This window comes from Pseudoliparis swirei, chromosome 4 (genome assembly GCF_029220125.1).
Source record: "Pseudoliparis swirei isolate HS2019 ecotype Mariana Trench chromosome 4, NWPU_hadal_v1, whole genome shotgun sequence".
Classification (NCBI taxonomy): domain Eukaryota; kingdom Metazoa; phylum Chordata; class Actinopteri; order Perciformes; family Liparidae; genus Pseudoliparis; species Pseudoliparis swirei.
Genome location: NC_079391.1, coordinates 33,914,741 through 33,935,477, shown reverse-complemented (window position 1 = coordinate 33,935,477; position 20,737 = coordinate 33,914,741). Strand labels below are relative to the sequence as shown.

The 20,737-nt window shown below is 44.4% G+C and overlaps 1 protein-coding gene across 1 annotated transcript; it reads left to right on the top strand.

The window, feature by feature from the left end:
- The first annotated feature begins 14 nt into the window (after nucleotides 1-14).
- Nucleotides 15-20,695, top strand: cars1 (cysteinyl-tRNA synthetase 1). Its single transcript, XM_056413277.1, is given in 22 exon segments — nucleotides 15-140; nucleotides 1,003-1,094; nucleotides 1,179-1,267; nucleotides 2,197-2,293; nucleotides 7,024-7,206; nucleotides 7,208-7,261; nucleotides 10,082-10,222; nucleotides 11,920-12,008; nucleotides 12,089-12,210; nucleotides 12,303-12,415; nucleotides 12,747-12,875; nucleotides 13,359-13,488; nucleotides 14,003-14,106; nucleotides 14,483-14,580; nucleotides 14,741-14,930; nucleotides 15,952-16,020; nucleotides 16,350-16,431; nucleotides 17,245-17,325; nucleotides 18,288-18,355; nucleotides 19,367-19,426; nucleotides 20,111-20,194; nucleotides 20,403-20,695. Coding segments are annotated over 22 exon segments (2,226 nt in total). The 5' UTR covers nucleotides 15-118; the 3' UTR covers nucleotides 20,532-20,695.
- The last annotated feature ends 42 nt before the right edge of the window (nucleotides 20,696-20,737 follow it).

The following is a 20,737-nucleotide window of genomic DNA, read 5'->3' as shown; positions in this document are numbered from 1 at the left end:
GGTCAGTGGCGTCCGGCCGCGCTCTGAGGTCGGAGCACTTTGGTTCCGCCTCTCACCGGGTTCTTCTTCCTTACACGTTATTGTTGCATCAGCAGCATCCGAACCATCCAGGCTGGCCATGTCGACCTCAGCGGAGCCAGGTACAGAGCTTTACGTGTGTGTCCCCCCCCGCCTCATCAGAGAGACCCGGTATGACCCGGTAGGATCCGTTAAGACCCGCGAGCGGCGCGACGCGATGCGTTGTCGGTAGCGGTGTTAGCTAAAGGTAACACCGGCCGGTGGGTAAGAGGCTCCGGTCTACCCGCAGGTAACGCGGCGCGGAGCCGCGGGTAGACCGGCAGGTGGACCGGCTCGGAGCCGCGGGTAGACCGGCAGGTGGACCGGCAGTAGAGGCTCGGAGCGGCGGGTTCATTCGTATCAGTCTCTGTTCTCCTGGTGTTGATTGTTACATCATGAGTCATGAAGATGTCATGGAGAGACAAAGAAACATCAACACTATCTACCAACACGAAGGAAGAGGCACAGTGCGACACACGTCATACAATGAACCACAGCGCACACATGTAAACAAACAAACAAACAAACAACAGTGTCGGTGTTCTGAGGTGATCTATTTGAAGTCTTATTGAGCTCCTGTTCTTCACTAAAGAAGTTAAACATTTAACATCATGTGTGTTGATCATAACTACATGACTAATGTATTAATACCTTATTATATATAATATATATTAATATTATATATAATAATATATATTATATATAATAACAGACCCGATCTGGGACTCGTCTTCATCCAGACTGCGTTTGGAGGTCCTCCTCCTCCTCCTCCTCCTCCTGGCTGTTTCTCACACTTTGATCTGTTTGAACGTTTTAATTTAAAACACTTGGAAGTCGACTGGAGGAAGTTTGTTTAAGTTTCACAACTTCGTGACGACAGGAAGTAACAAATAAAAATAAAATGTTGCTTCTTGTCTGAAGAGTTTTCTCTTTTCTTTCTTTCAGTGAAAGGAAAACGGGTTCAACCTCCATGGACTCCTCCAGGGGGAACCGAGGTCCCCCAACTCCACCTCTACAACAGCCTGACCAGGGCGAAGGTAGGGGGGGGGGGGGAAAGGACCTTGTTGTCCTTGTTGAGTTGTTGTCTTGTTGACTTTGTTGTCTTGTTGACTTGTTTACAGGAGCGCTTCGTGCCCCAGAAGGGGAACCGGGTCACATGGTACAGCTGTGGGCCGACGGTGTACGACGCCTCGCACATGGGACACGCCAGGTACACATGTTGATGTTTACTGGACATGGCGTAAACAATAAACATGGAGTAAACAATAAACATATACATGGAGTAAACAACAAACATATACATGGAGGTAAACAACAAACATATACATGGAGTAAACAATGAACATATACATGGAGTAAACAACAAACGTATACATGGAGTAAACAATAAACATACATGGAGTAAACAACAAACATACATGGAGTAAACAACAAATATATACATGGAGTAAACAACAAACATAAACATGGAGTAAACAATGAACATATACATGGAGTAAACAACAAACATATACATGGAGTAAACAATGAACATATACATGGAGTAAACAACAAACATATACATGGAGTAAACAACAAACATATACATGGAGTAAAAAATGAACATAGAGGTTAAATATCGTAAACAATAAACAGATTATAAATATAGTAAACAATAAACAGTATAAATATAGTAAACAATAAACAGTATACATATAGTAAACAATAAACAGAGTAAAAATATAGTAAACAATAAACAGTATAAATATAGTAAACAATAAACAGAGTATAAATATAGTAAACAGTATACATATAGTAAACAATAAACAGTATAAATATAGGAAACAGTATACATATAGTAAACAATAAACAGTATACATATAGTAAACAATAAACAGAGTATAAATATAGTAAACAGTATACATATAGTAAACAATAAACAGTATAAATATAGGAAACAGTATACATATAGTAAACAATAAACAGTATAAATATAGTAAACAGTATCCATATAGTAAACAATAAACAGATTATAAATATAGTAAACAATAAACAGATTATAAATATAGTAAACAATAAACAGTATAAATATAGTCAACAATAAACAGAGTATACATATAGTAAACAATAAACAGAGTCTTCAGTGTTCCTGGGTCCCAGGTCCTACATCTCCTTTGACATCCTGCGGCGGGTCCTGAAGGACTTCTTCAGGTACGACGTGTTCTACTGCATGAACATCACGGACATCGACGACAAGGTGAGGACCCGGAGCTGCAGGACTTAGTATCGCTCATCAACTCAAATATTATATGTATATATTATATATTCATATTATATATATATGCATAGAATATATATATATTCATATTATATATATATATGCATATTATATATATATGCATAGAATATATATATATTATATATATATATTCATATTATATATATATGCATATAATATATATACACTACCGTTCAAAAGTTTGGGGTCACTTAGAAATGTCTTTATTTTTCAAAGAAAAGCACTGTTTTTTCAAGATAACATCAATCAGAAATACACTCTCTACATTGTTAATGTGGTAAATGACTATTCTAGGTGGAAACGTCTGGTTTCTAATGACATATCTCCAGAGGTGTATAGAGGCCCATTTCCATCAACGATCACTCCAGTGTTCTAATGGTCAAGTCAAAGTCAGTCAGTTTTATTTGTCAATTTTCCATATGTGCAAACATACAGAAGATCGAAATTGCGTTTCTCTTCTGTCCAACATAAAGTGAATTGTGCAACATATAGACAACATAGAGTGCAAAAATAGTAAAAAACTTGTGAACATATAGACAACATAAAGTGCATAGACAACATAAAGTGCAAAAATAGTAAGAAACATGTAAACATATAGACAACATAAATTGTGTTAGCAGCATTCAGACATGTGAGTCTGAGAGAGGACGGAGTGGGAGGATGGGGAGAGAGTTCAGCTTCCTGACCGCCTGGTGGATGAAGCTGTTGGACAGCCTGGCGGTGTGAGCCGGAGGCTCAGGTACCTCCTCCCAGAGGGCAGGAGGCTGATGAGACCGTGTGAAGGGTAGCAGGTGTCACTCACAATCGAGGTCGCTTTGCGGGTGAGGCGGGTGTTGTATATGTCCTGCAGGGATGGGAGGGGGGGGAGTGAGGCACCCATGATCCTTCCAGCTGCCTTCACTATGCGCTGCAGGGCGTTCCTGCTGTGGTCTGTGCAGCTTCCGCCCACACAGTGATGCAGTTGGTCAGGATGCTCTCGATGGTGCCGCGGTAGAAGGTGCACATGATGGATGGGGGGCTCCCTGCTTTCCTCAGTTTCCGGAGGAAGTAGAGGCGCCTCTGTGCTTTCTTTGCCAGCGATGTAGTGTTGGCTGTCCACGAGAGGTCCTCACTGGTTTCCACCCCCAGGAATTTGGTGCTGCTGACCTGCTCAATGTCCGCACTGCTGATGGTCAGTGGTGGGTGATGGGTGTGGCCTTTCCGGAAGTCAACAACGATCTCTTTGGTCTTGCTGTTGTTGAGCAGGAGGTTGTTGGCTCCGCACCACGTGGTCAGAAGGTTGACCTCCTCCTGTAGAGGGTCTCGTCATCCTTGGTGATGAGACCTATCAATGTTGTGTCGTCTGCAAACTTGACCATGTGATTGGTGCTGTAGCTGGTTTTGCAGTCGTGAGTCAGCAAGGTGAAGAGCAGGGGACTGAGCACACAGCCCTGAGGGGCCCCTGTGCTGAGTGTGATGCTGCTCGAGGTGTTGTTGCCAACACGTACTGCTTGTGGCCTCTCACTCAGGAAGTCCAGCAGCCAGTTACACAGCGAGGTGTTGAGGCCCAGCTGGTCAAGTTTGCAGATGAGTTGTTGTGGGATGATTGTGTTGAATGCTGAGCTAAAGTCTATGAACAGCATTCTTACATAGGAGTCTTTTTTGTCCAGGTGGGTGAGGGCTGGGTGGAGAGCAGAGCAGATTGCATCCTCCGTGGACCGTTTGGCCCGGTATGCAAACTGGAAAGGGTCCAGAGTGGGGGAGAATGGATTTGATATGCGACATGACTAGTCGCTCAAAGCACTTCATGATTATGGGGTCAGTGCCACTGGACGATAGTCGTTGAAGCAGGACGGAGTGGATTTCTTTGGCACAGGTATGATGGTGGTTACCTTGAAGCATGATGGGACAACAGCTTGTCTCAGAGAAGTATTAAAGACATCCGTGAAGACGTCCTTAAGCTCCTCTGCGCAGTCCTTCAGCACACGACCAGGGATGTTGTCTGGACCTGTTGCCTTGTGGGTGTTGATGGACGAGAGAGTCCTCTTCACGCTGGCAGCAGACAGGCACAGAACCTGATCGTGGGGAGGGGGCGGAGTCTTGTGTGGACGAGTGCTGTTCTGTGCTTCAAACCGGGCAAAGAAGCTGTTGAGGTTGTTTAGCAGAGAGATGTTGCTGTCGCAGTTCTGTGGCGGGTTTATAGTCTGTGATGGTCTGAATGCCCCGCCACAGGCTGCGTGTGTCTCTGCTGTCTTTAAAGTGCCGGGTTATCTTTTTGTGTAGGAATATTTTGCGTTCCTGATGCGGTGGGACAGGTTGGCTCGCTGTTTTCAGGTCCGTTGTCCCCAGCTCTGAAGACCCTATTTCTAGTCCTCAGCAGCCGATGGACTTCCCGTTAGCCACGGCTTCTGGTTAGCCAGTGGTGATGGTCTTTACATGGGTCACATCATCAATGCACTTGCTAATGTAAGAAGTAACAGTGTCTGTGTACTCCCAATGTCAGTGTGGTCGTTGTATGTGGCTGCCTGTTTAAACATTCCCCAGTCTGTTGAGTCAAAGCAGTCTTGAGAGCGAGGAGGCCCCCTCTGGCCACACCTGTACCTGCTTCAGAACCGGTCTGGAGGCTTTCACTCTGGGTCTGTATGCTGGCATTAGCATGACGGTGATGTGGTCAGAGAGACCTATGTGGGGGAGGGGAGGCCTTGTACGCTCCTTTGTGGGTTGTGTAGACCAGATCCAAAATGTTGTCTCCTCTTGTAGGGAAATCAACATGCTGGTGTAGTTTGGGAAGGACAGTCTTAAGGTTTGCATGGTTGAAATCTCCAGCAACGATGGTGAAGCCGTCTGTTGTTCGCTGATGGCCTGATACAGTTCACCGAGTGCCGCATTTCTATCACTGTTGTTGGAGGTCGGGGGATGTAAACAGCGACTAGCAGAATCGCCGTGAATTCCCTCGGCAGATAAAAAGGACGGCACCACGATCATAAACTCCGCCAGTGGTGAGCAGTGTCTACATACCACGGCAGCGCCCCGCACCATGCGTCCCGGATGTAAACACATACCCGCCGCGCGAGTTTTCCTCCATCAGCGAGGGCTCTGTCCGCCGGTAGCATGTTAGCTCCTCCAGTCTCACAGCAGAGTCGGGATGTTGTCGTTTAGCCATGTTTCCATGAAGATAAGCACACAGCAGTTCCTCACGCCTCGCTGCTCCGTCCTGCAGCAGTCTAATGTGGTCCATTTTATTGTCCAAGGATCGCATATTAGCCATGATAATGGATGGTATGGCTGGACGAGTTGGCCTAGCCGCTAGCCTAGCTCGGGTTCCTCCGCCTACCCTCTTCTGCTTCCTCTCACAACGCTTGGCGCCTCCTTTCTGGGGAGGAGTGGCAGTCGAGTCCGTGTGGTCGGTGTGGTCGAGGCGGTAAGTAATCCGTGCTCATGAGTGTTTCCGCTTGTTCAGCGTCCAGAGTGCCGTGGAGTTTGGTCCTGCCGATGGTTAACAGAACCTGGCGACTATATTTGGGTTCCGACGTAGACAGACGAGGCGAAGACGAACAATTTTTGGACGAACTTTTGCACAAACATTTAGAAACGGAACAAAACACCAAATGGTCAGGACAGAGAGGGGCCGCTGCGTCCGTGCGCGCCGCCGTACATTGTGTTTGCTAATCGCCTTAGAAGACTAATGTCTGATTTGAAAACCCTTGTGCAATTATGTTAGCACAGCTGAAAACAGTTATGCTGGTGATATAAGCTATACAACTGGCCTTCCTTTGAGCTTGAAGTTTGAAGAACAAAATTAATACTTCAAATATATATTTCTAACCTTGTCAATGTCTTGACTATATTTTCTATTCAATTTTCAATTCATTTGATAAATAAAAGTGAGTTTTCATGGAAGACACGACATTATCTGGATGACCCCAAACTTTTGAACGGTAGTGTATATATATTCATATATATATTTTCATGTAATATACAGGACTGTCTCAGAAAATTAGAATATTGTGATAAAGTTCTTTATTTTCTGTAATGCAATTAAAAAAACAAAAATGTCATGCATTCTGGATTCATTACAAATCAACTGAAATATTGCAAGCCTTTTATTCTTTTAATATAGCTGATTATGGCTTACAGCTTAAGAAAACTCTAAAATCCTATCTCATAAAATTTTAATATTTCCTCAGACCAAGTAAAAAAAAAAGATTTATAACAGCTGAGTGTTTGTCAAGGCTCAGGAAACCCTTGCAGGTGTTTCGAGTTAATTAGACAATTCAAGTGATTTGTTTAATACCCTACTAGTATACTTTTTCATGATATTCTAATATTTAGAGATAGGATATTTGAGTTTTCTTAAGCTGTAAGCCATAATCAGCAATATTAAAAGAATAAAAGGCTTGCAATATTTCAGTTGATTTGTAATGAATCCAGAATGCATGACATTTTTGTTTTTTGAATTGCATTACAGAAAATAAAGAACTTCATCACAATATTCTAATTTTCTGAGACAGTCCTGTATATTATATGTATATATATATATATATATATATATGTATGTGTATATATATATACATATTATATGTATATATATATACATATTATATAATATAAGCCTTCACCAAAGAAAGTTTGTATTTTCATGAAACGGCTATGTTTCCGGTCTCTTTTATTTATTATTATTTATTAATCTCACCCGTTGTTCCACTCAGATCATCAGGCGGGCCCGACAGAACCACCTCCTGGACCAGTACCAGGAGAAGCAGCCGGACGCTGAGCAGATCCTGCAGGACGTCCTGAGCGCCCGGGAGGTGAGACTCTGTGAGTAACAAAGAGTGAGCACGGCCCTGAGGAGGAGACTCACTGCGTTCTCCTCCAGCCCTTCCAGGCCGCGCCCTGCAGGCGGTCACAAGAGGCAAAGTGGCTGAGGTCCTGCAGCCTCTGGCCCAGGTGAGACGGGTCACGAGACGGGTCATGTGACCAGGTGCCGTAACTCCTCCTCATTAGTAGAGGAGGTGCTGTAACTCCTCTTCATTAGTAGAGGAGGTGCTGTAACTCCTCTTCATTAGTAGAGGAGGTGCTGTAACTCCTCCTCATGAGTAGAGGAGGTGCTGTAACTCCTCTTCATTAGTAGAGGAGGTGCTGTAACTCCTCCTCATGAGTAGAGGAGGTGCTGTAACTCCTCTTCATTAGTAGAGGAGGTGCTGTAACTCCTCATTAGTAGAGGAGGTGCTGTAACTCCTCTTCATTAGTAGAGGAGGTGCTGTAACTCCTCCTTTCATTAGTAGAGGAGGTGCTGTAACTCCTCCTCATTAGTAGAGGAGGTGCTGTAACTCCTCCTCATTAGTAGAGGAGGTCCTGTAACTCCTCTTCATTAGTAGAGGAGGTGCTGTAACTCCTCTTCATTAGTAGAGGAGGTGCTGTAACTCCTCTTCATTAGTAGAGGAGGTCCTGTAACTCCTCTTCATTAGTAGAGGAGGTCCTGTAACTCCTCCTCATTAGTAGAGGAGGTGCTGTAACTCCTCCTCATTAGTAGAGGAGGTGCTGTAACTCCTCCTCATTAGTAGAGGAGGTCCTGTAACTCCTCCTCATTAGTAGAGGAGGTCCTGGAACTCCTCTTCATTAGTAGAGGAGGTGCTGTAACTCCTCCTCATTAGTAGAGGAGGTCCTGTAACTCCTCTTCATTAGTAGAGGAGGTGCTGTAACTCCTCCACATTAGTAGAGGAGGTGCTGTAACTCCTCCTCATTAGTAGAGGAGGTGCTGTAACTCCTCATTAGTAGAGGAGGTCCTGTAACTCCTCCTCATTAGTAGAGGAGGTGCTGTAACTCCTCCACATTAGTAGAGGAGGTCCTGTAACTCCTCCACATTAGTAGAGGAGGTCCTGTAACTCCTCCTCATTAGTAGAGGAGGTCCTGTAACTCCTCTTCATTAGTAGAGGAGGTCCTGTAACTCCTCCTCATTAGTAGAGGAGGTCCTGTAACTCCTCCTCATTAGTAGAGGAGGTGCTGTAACTCCTCCTCATTAGTAGAGGTGCTGTAACTCCTCCTCATTAGTAGAGGAGGTGCTGTAACTCCTCCTCATTAGTAGAGGAGGTGCTGTAACTCCTCCTCATTAGTAGAGGAGGTGCTGTAACTCCTCTTCATTAGTAGAGGAGGTCCTGTAACTCCTCTTCATTAGTAGAGGAGGTCCTGTAACTCCTCCTCATTAGTGGAGGAGGTGCTGTAACTCCTCCTCATTAGTAGAGGAGGTGCTGTAACTCCTCTTCATTAGTAGAGGAGGTGCTGTAACTCCTCCTCATTAGTAGAGGAGGTGCTGTAACTCCTCCTCATTAGTAGAGGAGGTCCTGGAACTCCTCCTCATTAGTAGAGGAGGTCCTGGAACTCCTCCTCATTAGTAGAGGAGGTCCTGGAACTCCTCCTCATTAGTAGAGGAGGTCCTGGAACTCCTCTTCATTAGTAGAGGAGGTGCTGTAACTCCTCCTCATTAGTAGAGGAGGTCCTGTAACTCCTCTTCATTAGTAGAGGAGGTGCTGTAACTCCTCTTCATTAGTAGAGGAGGTGCTGTAACTCCTCCTCATTAGTAGAGGAGGTGCTGTAACTCCTCATTAGTAGAGGAGGTGCTGTAACTCCTCCTCATTAGTAGAGGAGGTCCTGTAACTCCTCCTCATTAGTAGAGGAGGTCCTGTAACTCCTCCTCATTAGTAGAGGAGGTCCTGTAACTCCTCCTCATTAGTAGAGGAGGTCCTGTAACTCCTCTTCATTAGTAGAGGAGGTCCTGTAACTCCTCTTCATTAGTAGAGGAGGTGCTGTAACTCCTCATTAGTAGAGGAGGTGCTGTAACTCCTCCTCATTAGTAGAGGAGGTGCTGTAACTCCTCTTCATTAGTAGAGGAGGTGCTGTAACTCCTCCTCATTAGTAGAGGAGGTGCTGTAACTCCTCTTCATTAGTAGAGGAGGTGCTGTAACTCCTCCTCATTAGTAGAGGAGGTCCTGTAACTCCTCCTCATTAGTAGAGGAGGTCCTGTAACTCCTCTTCATTAGTAGAGGAGGTGCTGTAACTCCTCCTCATTAGTAGAGGAGGTCCTGTAACTCCTCATTTGTAGAGGAGGTCCTGTAACTCCTCTTCATTAGTAGAGGAGGTGCTGTAACTCCTCCTCATTAGTAGAGGAGGTGCTGTAACTCCTCTTCATTAGTAGAGGAGGTGCTGTAACTCCTCCTCATTAGTAGAGGAGGTGCTGTAACTCCTCTTCATTAGTAGAGGAGGTGCTGTAACTCCTCCTCATTAGTAGAGGAGGTGCTGTAACTCCTCATTAGTAGAGGAGGTCCTGTAACTCCTCCTCATTAGTAGAGGAGGTGCTGTAACTCCTCTTCATTAGTAGAGGAGGTGCTGTAACTCCTCTTCATTAGTAGAGGAGGTGCTGTAACTCCTCCTCATTAGTAGAGGAGGTGCTGTAACTCCTCATTAGTAGAGGAACTCCTCCTCATGAGTAGAGGAGGTGCTGTAACTCCTCCTCATGAGTAGAGGAGGTGCTGTAACTCCTCCTCATTAGTAGAGGAGGTGCTGTAACTCCTCTTCATTAGTAGAGGAGGTGCTGTAACTCCTCTTCATTAGTAGAGGAGGTGCTGTAACTCCTCCTCATTAGTAGAGGAGGTCCTGTAACTCCTCTTCATTAGTAGAGGAGGTGCTGTAACTCCTCCTCATTAGTAGAGGAGGTGCTGTAACTCCTCTTCATTAGTAGAGGAGGTGCTGTAACTCCTCCTCTCCCACCAGCTGCTGCTGGAGAACTCTAAGGACCTGCTCTCTGATTGGCTGGACCAGCAGTTTGGGAGTCAGGTGACGGAGAACTCCATCTTCTCCGTCCTGCCCAGTTTCTGGGAGGGAGAGTTCCACAAAGACATGGAGGCCCTGAACGTGAGTCCAGTCCCAAGAAGAAGAGCGAGAGCACCGTGTTCTAGTTCATGCACAGACACACGTTCCATCTTCTTTTTGATCAGAAACAACATGTTAAGTTAATGTGAAGGGTTAGTTAGTGTAATTCTCATTTTGGCCACAAGAGGCTGAAGTCCTCTAACACCTTTTGATATGAAGCTTTAATGTTCCAGGTGAGTTTTAATGCACTCCAATGTTCTCCAAATACACAGTATATATATATTTTTAAATTATAGATATATAATTAAATACAAAATTATATATATATATATATATATTAGGGCTGTCAGCGTTAACGCGTTAATCTATGCGATTAATTTGGCCGCGTTAACGCACTAAAATATTTTAACGCAATTAACGCAAGTTTTTAATTTTTATTTTTTTTAATTTATTTTTTACCGCGGCAGTACGGTTTGACACTGTTTCCGTTTTTAAAACAATCATTTCTCCGCGAAAATAAGGAGCAGAAATCAGTTTAAACTCGTGGATGAATCAGTCGGGTTTCCTCCTGCTCCTCCTTCCTCCCGTCTCCCCCTCTGATACACAGAGGAACGGAGGGGCGACGTGTCGAGTGACGCGGCGCGGAAAGAACTCGACACACGAAACCTTCACCGTGATTGGTCAATCCGTTTGTCTGTCAACATTTCGGGGGGAAAAAAAACCAATGAACACTCAGTAAATCACAAAGGACCTCCCACCTCACAGGTAAGGCTCATTTAGCAGCCTGTCAGTCAGAGAACCAGAGAACACGTGCGAGGACAATGAGGCTCATTTCAGAGCTGAGATTGTTCTGGAATGTTTGATGTATAACACGTGGGGGTGTGTCACATGCAAAAGACTTTAAACGGTGAATTTAATTTTTTGTGTAAAATGTATAAAATGCCCCCAGCCTCCAGAGGGTGAACGTGACATATGTGAATGTCAGTCAGTTCCCAAGGCCACTGGTTCTGCTGTTCAGTGGTAAAGATGACAGGACCAATGGGGTCTCAATATACTTCTTTTTTTTTACTAATCTGATGTTTCACTGAAGAAACAATTTATCATCCACGATATTAAATACCTCGCTGGCACTGTATATGTAGGAGCCTCTTTGAAAACACAGCTCTGTGTGAAGTTTGGTCTTTAAAAAGAATGAACTTTTAACTTTTAACTTTTAATTGCGATTAATCGCAATTTCAAAATGTGCGATTAATTAGTTAATTTTTTTTAATCGATTGACAGCCCTAATATATATATATAAAATACATACATTTAAAAATATTTAGATAATATAAACTCACCAGCACTTCTGCCTTGTGTGGCCGAAATGAGAATTACAACAACAAATATAAAATAATCCTGACAATGTTTTTATATTTCACCCGACAACTTTTTTCTTCCTGTTTTCTCAGGTAAATAAAAAATATCTTAAAGTTCATCACAAGTCCAACTTTAGTTTATCCACCTGAAAAACATTTAGATCAGATTATTATATTATTTACTTTCATAAATTTACGCTCAAATAAAAATATGCACTAAGAATGTGAAAATGTTTACTTAAACAAACAAATATCCTTTTAATATACATATAATTATGTTTATATCTCTCTGCTCCTCTTCAGGCTTAAAGCTTAAAGAGGATATTTTAGATACATTGTGACGCTTGTGTTGTGTTGTTGTTGTGTCTCTGTGACCTCTAGGTTCTTCCCCCTGACGTTCTGACCCGAGTCAGCGAATACGTGCCGGAGATCGTGGAGTTCGTGAGTCGGGTCGTGTCCAACGGCTTCGGGTGAGGATCTCGCTCTCGGAGCCGATCGGGTATTTATTGATCGGGAGTCGTTGTGATCGATTTGTTTACCTCGTTCTCAGCTACGAGTCCAACGGCTCCGTGTACTTCAACACCCTGAAGTTCGACACCGACCCGCAGCACTCGTACGGAAAGCTGGTGCCGGAGGCGGTGGGAGACCAGAGCGCCCTGCAGGAGGGGGAAGGTACGGAGACAGGACCCTCCAGCGCCTCCTTGTCTGATAAGCCCCGCCTCTTCCTTGTTTGATAAGCCCCACCTCCCCCCCCCCCCCCCCAGGTGACCTGAGCATCTCCGCGGACCGGCTGAGTGAGAAGAAGTCCCCCAACGACTTCGCCCTGTGGAAAGCCTCCAAGCCCGGAGAGCCCTCGTGGGACTCCCCCTGGGGGAAGGTGGGCGGCGGTGCAGAGCGCGGCGTGCGTCCCTCACGGCGTCCCTCACGGCGTCCCTCACGGCGTCCCTCGTGGCGTCCCTCGTGGCGTCCCTCGTGGCGTCCCTCGTGGCGTCCCTCGTGGCGTCCCTAGTGGCGTCCCTCGTGGCGTCCCTCGTGGCGTCCCTCGTGGCGTCCCTCGTGGCGTCCCTCGTGGCGTCCCTCGTGGCGTCCCTCGTGGCGTCCCTCGTGGCGTCCCTCGTGGCGTCCCTAGTGGCGTCCCTCGTGGCGTCCCTCGTGGCGTCCCTCGTGGCGTGTGTCCCTCGCCTGAACGGTGTGCTGGTGTGTCTCAGGGGCGGCCCGGGTGGCACATCGAGTGCTCGGCGATGGCCGGCTCCGTCCTGGGGGAGTCCATGGACATCCACGGCGGGGGGTTTGACCTCCGGTTCCCTCATCACGACAACGAGTTGGCTCAGTCCGAGGTACGGAGACTAATGCAGCTTTAATGGTCCTGATTAATGGACTCTTAAAGGGCCGGTGACCACCAAATGTATTAAACATGCACATTTTTCCTCCACTTTCATGGCACTGGATGTATTTTAAATAACTCAACATCAATAATATCCAGAAAACATGACCATGGACCACTTTTTAGACTTTGATTTAAAGGAATAGTTCAACAAGAAGCTACTGAAGCTGTCGGCCGCTAACGTAGCTTAGCACAAACACTGGAAACTGTATCCCGTTTGCCAGATAATCTCCTCCTCCGACTCAGGAAAGCTTCCAGTGTATTTCTTTAAATGTCGTACTGTCCCTTTAAGAGATGAGAGTTCTAGAAAGACAAGTTTGCTGTTGAGTTGTTTGAATGTTATTTTTTTCATTTTGTGCTCTGAAGTCTTTTAAAAAGCCGTTTCCCGGCAGAGAGAAAGTAAAAGAGTCAGTTTGACGTGGTGGTTTCCTCTCAGGCGTTCTTCCAGAACGACTCCTGGGTCCGCTACTTCCTGCACACCGGGCACCTGACGATCGCCGGCTGCAAGATGTCCAAATCTCTGAAGAACTTCATCACCATTAAAGATGTCTTGGCGAAGAACACAGGTAGCTGAACTTGTAAAGGGTGGTGTTGCACTCCTCTTAAAGGGACAGTACAGATGATAAGAAGTGAGCTTCTTCTTCACAGTTAGAGGTTCACTGCAGTGGATGGAGCAAAGTGACAATAAAATAATCGATACCACTTTAAATGAACGCTATATATTCTCTCCCTTTAAGCCGTACTGTCCCTTTAAGCCGTGCTGTCCTTTTAAGCCATACTGTCCTTTTAAGCCGTGCTGTCTCTTTAACCGTACTGTCCCTTTAAGCCGTGCTGTCTCTTTAACCGTACTGTCCCTTTAAGCCATACTGTCCCTTTAAGCCGTGCTGTCTCTTTAAGCCGTACTGTCTCTTTAAGCCGTGCTGTCTCTTTAAGCCGTGCTGTCTCTTTAACCGTACTGTCCCTTTAAGCCGAACTATCTCTTTAAACCGTGCTGTCTCTTTAAGCCGTACTGTCCCTTTAAGCCATGCTGTCTCTTTAACTGTACTGTCTCTTTAAGAGATGTTGCGTCTCCTCCTGCAGCTCGCCAGCTGCGCCTGGCGTTCCTGATGCACTCGTGGAAGGACACGCTGGACTACTCCTCCAACACGATGGAGTCGGCCGTCCAGGTGGAGAAGCTCCTGAACGTGAGTCCAGAGAAGAAGAGTGTCTCCATGGTTACGGAGCTTCAGTCTGGGTCTCCATGGTTACGGAGCTTCAGTCTGAGTCTCCATGGTTACGGAGCTTCAGTCTGGGTCTCCATGGTTACGGAACTTCAGTCTGAGTCTCCATGGTTACGGAGCTTCAGTCTGAGTCTCCATGGTTACGGAGCTTCAGTCTGGGTCTCCATGGTTACGGAGCTTCAGTCTGAGTCTCCATGGTTACGGAGCTTCAGTCTGAGTCTCCATGGTTACGGAGCTTCAGTCTGGGTCTCCATGGTTACGGAGCTTCAGTCTGGGTCTCCATGGTTACGGAGCTTCAGTCTGGGTCTCCATGGTTACGGATCCTCTGCTTGTTCCTCAGGAGTTCTTCCTGAACGTGAAGGACATCATGAGAGCTCCCTGTGACATCACAGGCCAGTTTGAGAAGTGGGAGGCGGCCGAGACGGAGCTCAACAACAGGTACACACACACACACACACACACACACACAGACAGAGACAAAGACACACACATAGACACACACATACATAGACACACACAGAGACACTTATAGACACACACACACAACCGTCTGAGGGTCTTTTGATAAACCAGCGTTTCTCTTCCCCGTGTCGTCCAGTTTCTACGACAGGAAGTGCGGCGTGCACGCGGCGCTGTGCGACAACGTGGACACGCGCGGCGCCGTGGAGGAGATGCGCGTGCTGGTCGGCCATAGCAACGGATACATCGCCAACAGGAAGGGCGCCAAGCTGAAGCCCAACCGCATGCTGCTGGAGAGCATCGCCCTGTACCTCACGGGCATGCTGAAGGTGTGTGTGTGTGCGTGTGTGTGCGTGTGTGTGTGTGTGTGTGTATCTGTGTGTGTGTGTGTGTGTGTGTGTGTGTGTGTGTGTGTGTGCGTGTGTGTGTGTGTGTGTGTGTGTGTGTGTCTGTGTGTGTGTGTGTGTGTGTGTGTGTGTGTGTGTGTGTGTCTGTGTGTCTGTGTGTGTGTGTCTGTGTGTGTGTGTGTATGTGTCTGTGTGTGTGTGTGTCTGTGTATCTGTGTGTGTGTGTGTGTCTGTGTGTGTGTGTGTGTGTGTGTGTCTGTGTGTGTGTGTGTGTGTATGTGTGTGTGTCTGTGTGTGTGTGTGTGTGTGTGTGTGTGTGTGTGTGTGTCTGTGTGTGTGTGTGTGTGTGTGTGTGTGTCTGTGTGTATGTGTGTGTGTGTGTGTGTGTGTGTCTGTGTGTGTGTGTGTGTCTGTGTGTGTGTCTGTGTGTGTGTGTCTGTGTGTGTGTGTGTGTGTGTGTATCTGTGTGTGTGTCTGTGTGTGTGTGTCTGTGTGTGTGTGTGTCTGTGTGTGTGTCTGTGTGTGTCTGTGTGTGTGTGTGTCTGTGTGTGTGTGTGTCTGTGTGTGTGTGTCTGTGTGTGTGTGTGTGTGTCTGTGTGTGTGTGTGTCCGTGTGTGTGTCTGTGTGTGTGTGTGTCTGTGTGTCTGTGTGTGTGTGGGAGAGATAAAGTGTAACATATCATAACTTAAGAGTTTATTACTTTCTCGTTTCCTCCTGTGTGTAGTTCTGAAACTCTCCACTAGGGGGCAGCAGTGTGAGCTTGACACTTAAATCAGAAGTTATTTTTGTTCCAGAAAGTATCCTAAACGTGTTTTGACTGATTTAATGTAGAGTTCACATCTAAACCAACCTGTGGTGGTGCTATGCCTTCTGGGTAATGTAGTTTACACATTTACACATCTGATTATTGTGACTTATTGTTTGTTTTTAATGCTCTTTTGTTGATACTTTGATGTATTTCGTTAATGAGCTGAAACGAGGCGTCTCTCTCTCTCTGTCTCAGGTGTTTGGGGCCATCGAGGGATCGGAGCCCATCGGGTTCCCCATGGGGGGGCGGAGCCAGAGCGCTGACGTGAGTTCAATGGATTAAGATTCAAATGAGTCTGAAGTCTGAATCTGAAGTGTTTCTCTTCTCAAAGTCATGTCCACCTGTTGTCTTATAGCACTTGTTTTCATATAATATTTATATTATCTTGTCATTTATACGACTGAGTGACTTCTAGAATATATTTGTCAAAAATAAAATATTCTGAATGGATAGAAATAGTTTAAATGACTTAATATCGACAGGAAGTTATATTTTGAAATGTAGCTCTGATCTCCTAACGTTACAACATCAAGCTGCCCAGTAAAGTGTTGTGTGTGTGTGTTTGTTGTTGTTGTTGTTGTTGTGTGGTCCAGCTGGAGAGCACCGTGATGCCATACCTCAGCGTGCTGTCCAACTTCAGAGAAGGCGTCCGGAAGATCGCCCGCGAGCAGAAAGGTGAGCGCTGTGTTATTAATGTCATGTTTATTTCTCATATCTTAGTTCTAATTCTTTTATTTTTATTTTTATTTACTTGATTTTATTACGTTACATTGACTTTTATTTTATTTCGTTACATTTGACTTTACTTTATTTAAATCTTTTCATTAAATTTTCTTTAATTCAACATCATTTATAGTTTCTTTAACCCTTGTGTTGCCTTCGGGTCAATTTGACCCGATTCAATGTTTCACCCTCCTGTCGCCTTCGGGTCAATATGACCCGATTCAATGTTTCACTGTTCAATTATTAGAATTAATATTGTTTTCCAAATTTAAGTGTGAGGTACTTTATGTTTGTTTGTTGACTCCCGAAAGAACACCGACATTAAACATTGAATCGGGTCAAATTGACCCGAAGGCGACAGGAGGGTTAAATATTAAATCGGGTCAAAATGACCCGAAGGCAACACAAGGGTTAAATGTATTTTATTAAATTTAATTAAATCGTTGTTAAATTAAATTAAATTTGACTTTATTTAATTTGACTTTAATTACATTTATTTCTTTAAAAACATTTACAAGTTTTTTTAAACTTTCATTTAAATGTATTTAAACATCCTTTAATTTAACTTTTTAACTTTGTAGTTTATTTAAATGTATTTTATTAAATTAAATTGTTGTTAAAGTTCCTTAAATTAAATGTTACTTAATATAACTTTACTTTAATTAAATGTGTTTTATTTTATTGAATTAACTGTTCTAAAAGAAAATGTTTTCCTTATTTATTTTATTTAACTTATTATAATACATTTTATTTGATGTGCTGTAGTGACGGAGTTGCTGCAGCTGTGCGACGTCGTCCGTGACGACACGTTACCGGAGCTCGGCGTCCGGCTGGAGGACCACGAAGGTACAACTGTTCTCAGGTCTGATGGTTATTATATGATGAGCTCCTCTAGAGATGAAGAACTGTTCTCAGGTCTGATGGTTATTATATGACGAGCTCCTCTAGAGATGAAGAACTGTTCTCAGGTCTGATGGTTATTATATGACGAGCTCTGAAGATGAAGAACTGTTCTCAGGTCTGATGGTTATCATATGATGAGCTCCTCTAGAGATGAAGAACTGTTCTCAGGTCTGATGGTTATCATATGATGAGCTCCTCTAGAGATGAAGAACTGTTCTCAGGTCTGATGGTTATCATATGATGAGCTCCTCTAGAGATGAAGAACTGTTCTCAGGTCTGATGGTTATTATATGACGAGCTCTCTGAAGATGAAGAACTGTTCTCAGGTCTGATGGTTATCATATGACGAGCTCTCTGAAGATGAAGAACTGTTCTCAGGTCTGATGGTTATCATATGATGAGCTCCTCTAGAGATGAAGAACTGTTCTCAGGTCTGATGGTTATCATATGACGAGCTCTGAAGATGAAGAACTGTTCTCAGGTCTGATGGTTATCATATGACGAGCTCCTCTAGAGATGAAGAACTGTTCTCAGGTCTGATGGTTATCATATGATGAGCTCCTCTAGAGATGAAGAACTGTTCTCAGGTCTGATGGTTATTATATGACGAGCTCCTCTGAAGATGAAGAACTGTTCTCAGGTCTGATGGTTATTATATGACGAGCTCCTCTGAAGATGAAGAACTGTTCTCAGGTCTGATGGTTATCATATGACGTGCTCCTCTAGAGATGAAGAACTGTTCTCAGATCTGATGGTTATTATATGACGAGCTCCTCTGAAGATGAAGAACTGTTCTCAGGTCTGATGGTTATTATATGACGAGCTCCTCTGAAGATGAAGAACTGTTCTCAGGTCTGATGGTTATTATATGACGAACTCCTCTGAAGATGAAGAACTGTTCTCAGGTCTGCCCACCGTGGTGAAGCTGGTGGACAAGGAGACATTGTTGAAGGAGAAGGAGGAGAAGAAGCAGGTGAGGGAGGAGCCACGCATTTCATAATACATGATTATAATTAATTACTCCATGATGACATGAGTACTACAAACTCAGGGTTTCCTGTAAAACTGGAACTATAAAACACAAAGCATTGTGGGTAAGTCGGTGAAATATTGTAAGCTCTTTTATTGAGTTTCCTTTTCGTAAAAAGCTTCGAGTGAGTTCCCTCAGTGTTCAGGGCTTTTATTTTGAAAGGGCAGAAGGCGTTGATCCAGAACAATAGACCGAACGGTGGCTTCTTTTGTTGCGTAATATTTGCTTTCTCTGTGAAAATAATTGTTTCAAAAAGAAATATAGATATAAATATATATATATTTATTTATTTATTATTATTTATTTTTAACATGAAAATATGTATAATTTTATTTATATATATATATATATATATATATGTGACAGCTGTGTCTGATTTGGCCTCGGCTGCTGGTGATTGGCAATCAGTCAGCAGCTGAGGCCACCCTTATAAAAGCTCCCACTTGAGAGTGGAGGAGGAGGGTGAGCAGAGGCGCATGTTTGGCGGTCTGCTCGGTGTGTGTTTCGAGAATAAAAGCATGTCTTCGAGCAAAACCTCTCTGTGTCTGGCGGATCCTTGGTGCTGGTGGGGGAAGCCCACGGGTGGCGGGGTCAGGCCTGCTACAATATACATACAAAAAATATATAATTGTATTTAAATATATATATATGAAAACATATTTTTATTCATTTATGTCACAATTATACATACAAAAATATATATGTGTATGTATATATGTATATATATAGAATATATATTTATTTATTTACAAAATAATTTATTTTTATTTATACATACTTATTTTATATATATATATACATACATAAATAAAAAATCGCAAGTATAAAAGTTTAGTGCGTCTCAAATGATGGAACTAAAATAATGATACGACTAAGTTCATTAAAACATGTAAATGTGATGTTCAACAAACATAAATATATGTGTTGATATTCTGGATTTGTTCTTCATCACAGATGGAGGCTGAGAAGAAGAGGAAGAAGGAGGAAGCCGCCAGGAAGAAGCAGGAGCAAGAGGTCAGGGTCTGGTTCCTCCTCTCTACAGGAGTTCTCTCTCTTCCTCTTCTCTACAGGAGTTCTCTCTCTTCCTCTTCTCTACAGGAGTTCTCTCTCTTCCTCTTCTCTCAGGAGTTCTCTCTCTTCCTCTTCTCTACAGGAGTTCTCTCTCTTCCTCTTCTCTACAGGAGTTCTCTCTCTTCTCTACAGGAGTTCTCTCTCTTCCTCTTCTCTACAGGAGTTCTCTCTCTTCCTCTTCTCTACAGGAGTTCTCTCTCTTCCTCTTCTCTCAGGAGTTCTCTCTCTCTACAGGAGTTCTCTCTCTCTCTCTCTCTTCCTCTTCTCTTCAGGAGTTCTCTCTCTTCCTCTTCTCTACAGGAGTTCTCTCTCTCTCTCTCTCTCTCTCTCTCTACAGGAGTTCTCTCTCTCTACAGGAGTTCTCTCTCTCTCTCTCTACAGGAGTTCTCTCTCTTCCTCTTCTCTCAGGAGTTCTCTCTCTTCCTCTTCTCTACAGGAGTTCTCTCTCTTCCTCTTCTCTCCAGGAGTTCTCTCTCTTCCTCTTCTCTACAGGAGTTCTCTCTCTTCCTCTTCTCTTCAGGAGTTCTCTCTCTTCCTCTTCTCTACAGGAGGTCTCTCTCTCTCTCTCTACAGGAGTTCTCTCTCTTCCTCTTCTCTTCAGGAGTTCTGTCTCTTCCTCTGTTTCAGATGGCCAAGCTGGAGAAGATGAAGCTTCCTCCAGGGGAGATGTTTCGCTCAGGCACCGATAAATACTCCAAATACGACGACACGGTAAACTAGTATCTACTACTCTAGTCTAGTAGAACCTCTACTGAACTCTACTGAACTCTACTGTCCTCTACTGAACTCTACTGAACTCTACTGAACTCTACTGAACTCTACTGAACTCTACTGAACTCTAGTGAACACTACTGCATTTTCTTTCCGGTGTTTGCCAGTGATTTTGGGCGTGAATTAAGTTGTTGTTGTTGTTAAACAGGGTTTCCCGACCCACGACGCAGAGGGCAAGGAGCTGAGCAAAGGTCAAGCCAAGAAGCTGCGGAAGCTGTTCGAGGCTCAGAAGAAGCTCCACAACGAGTTCCTCCAGAGGAGCCGACAAGGACACTGATGGGCTCCTCCTCCTCCTCCTTCTCCCCCCATCCTCCTGCTCCTCCTCCTCCTCTCCTCCTGCTCCTCCTCCTCCTTCTCCCCCCATCCTCCTCCTCCTCCTCCTCCTCCTAAGAGAGAATACATGTTAATGTTCAAAAATTAAATAAACTGCACGTGATTTTTTGTTTTTAGTCTTTGTGTCGTCGTGTTTCTGGATGAGATGAA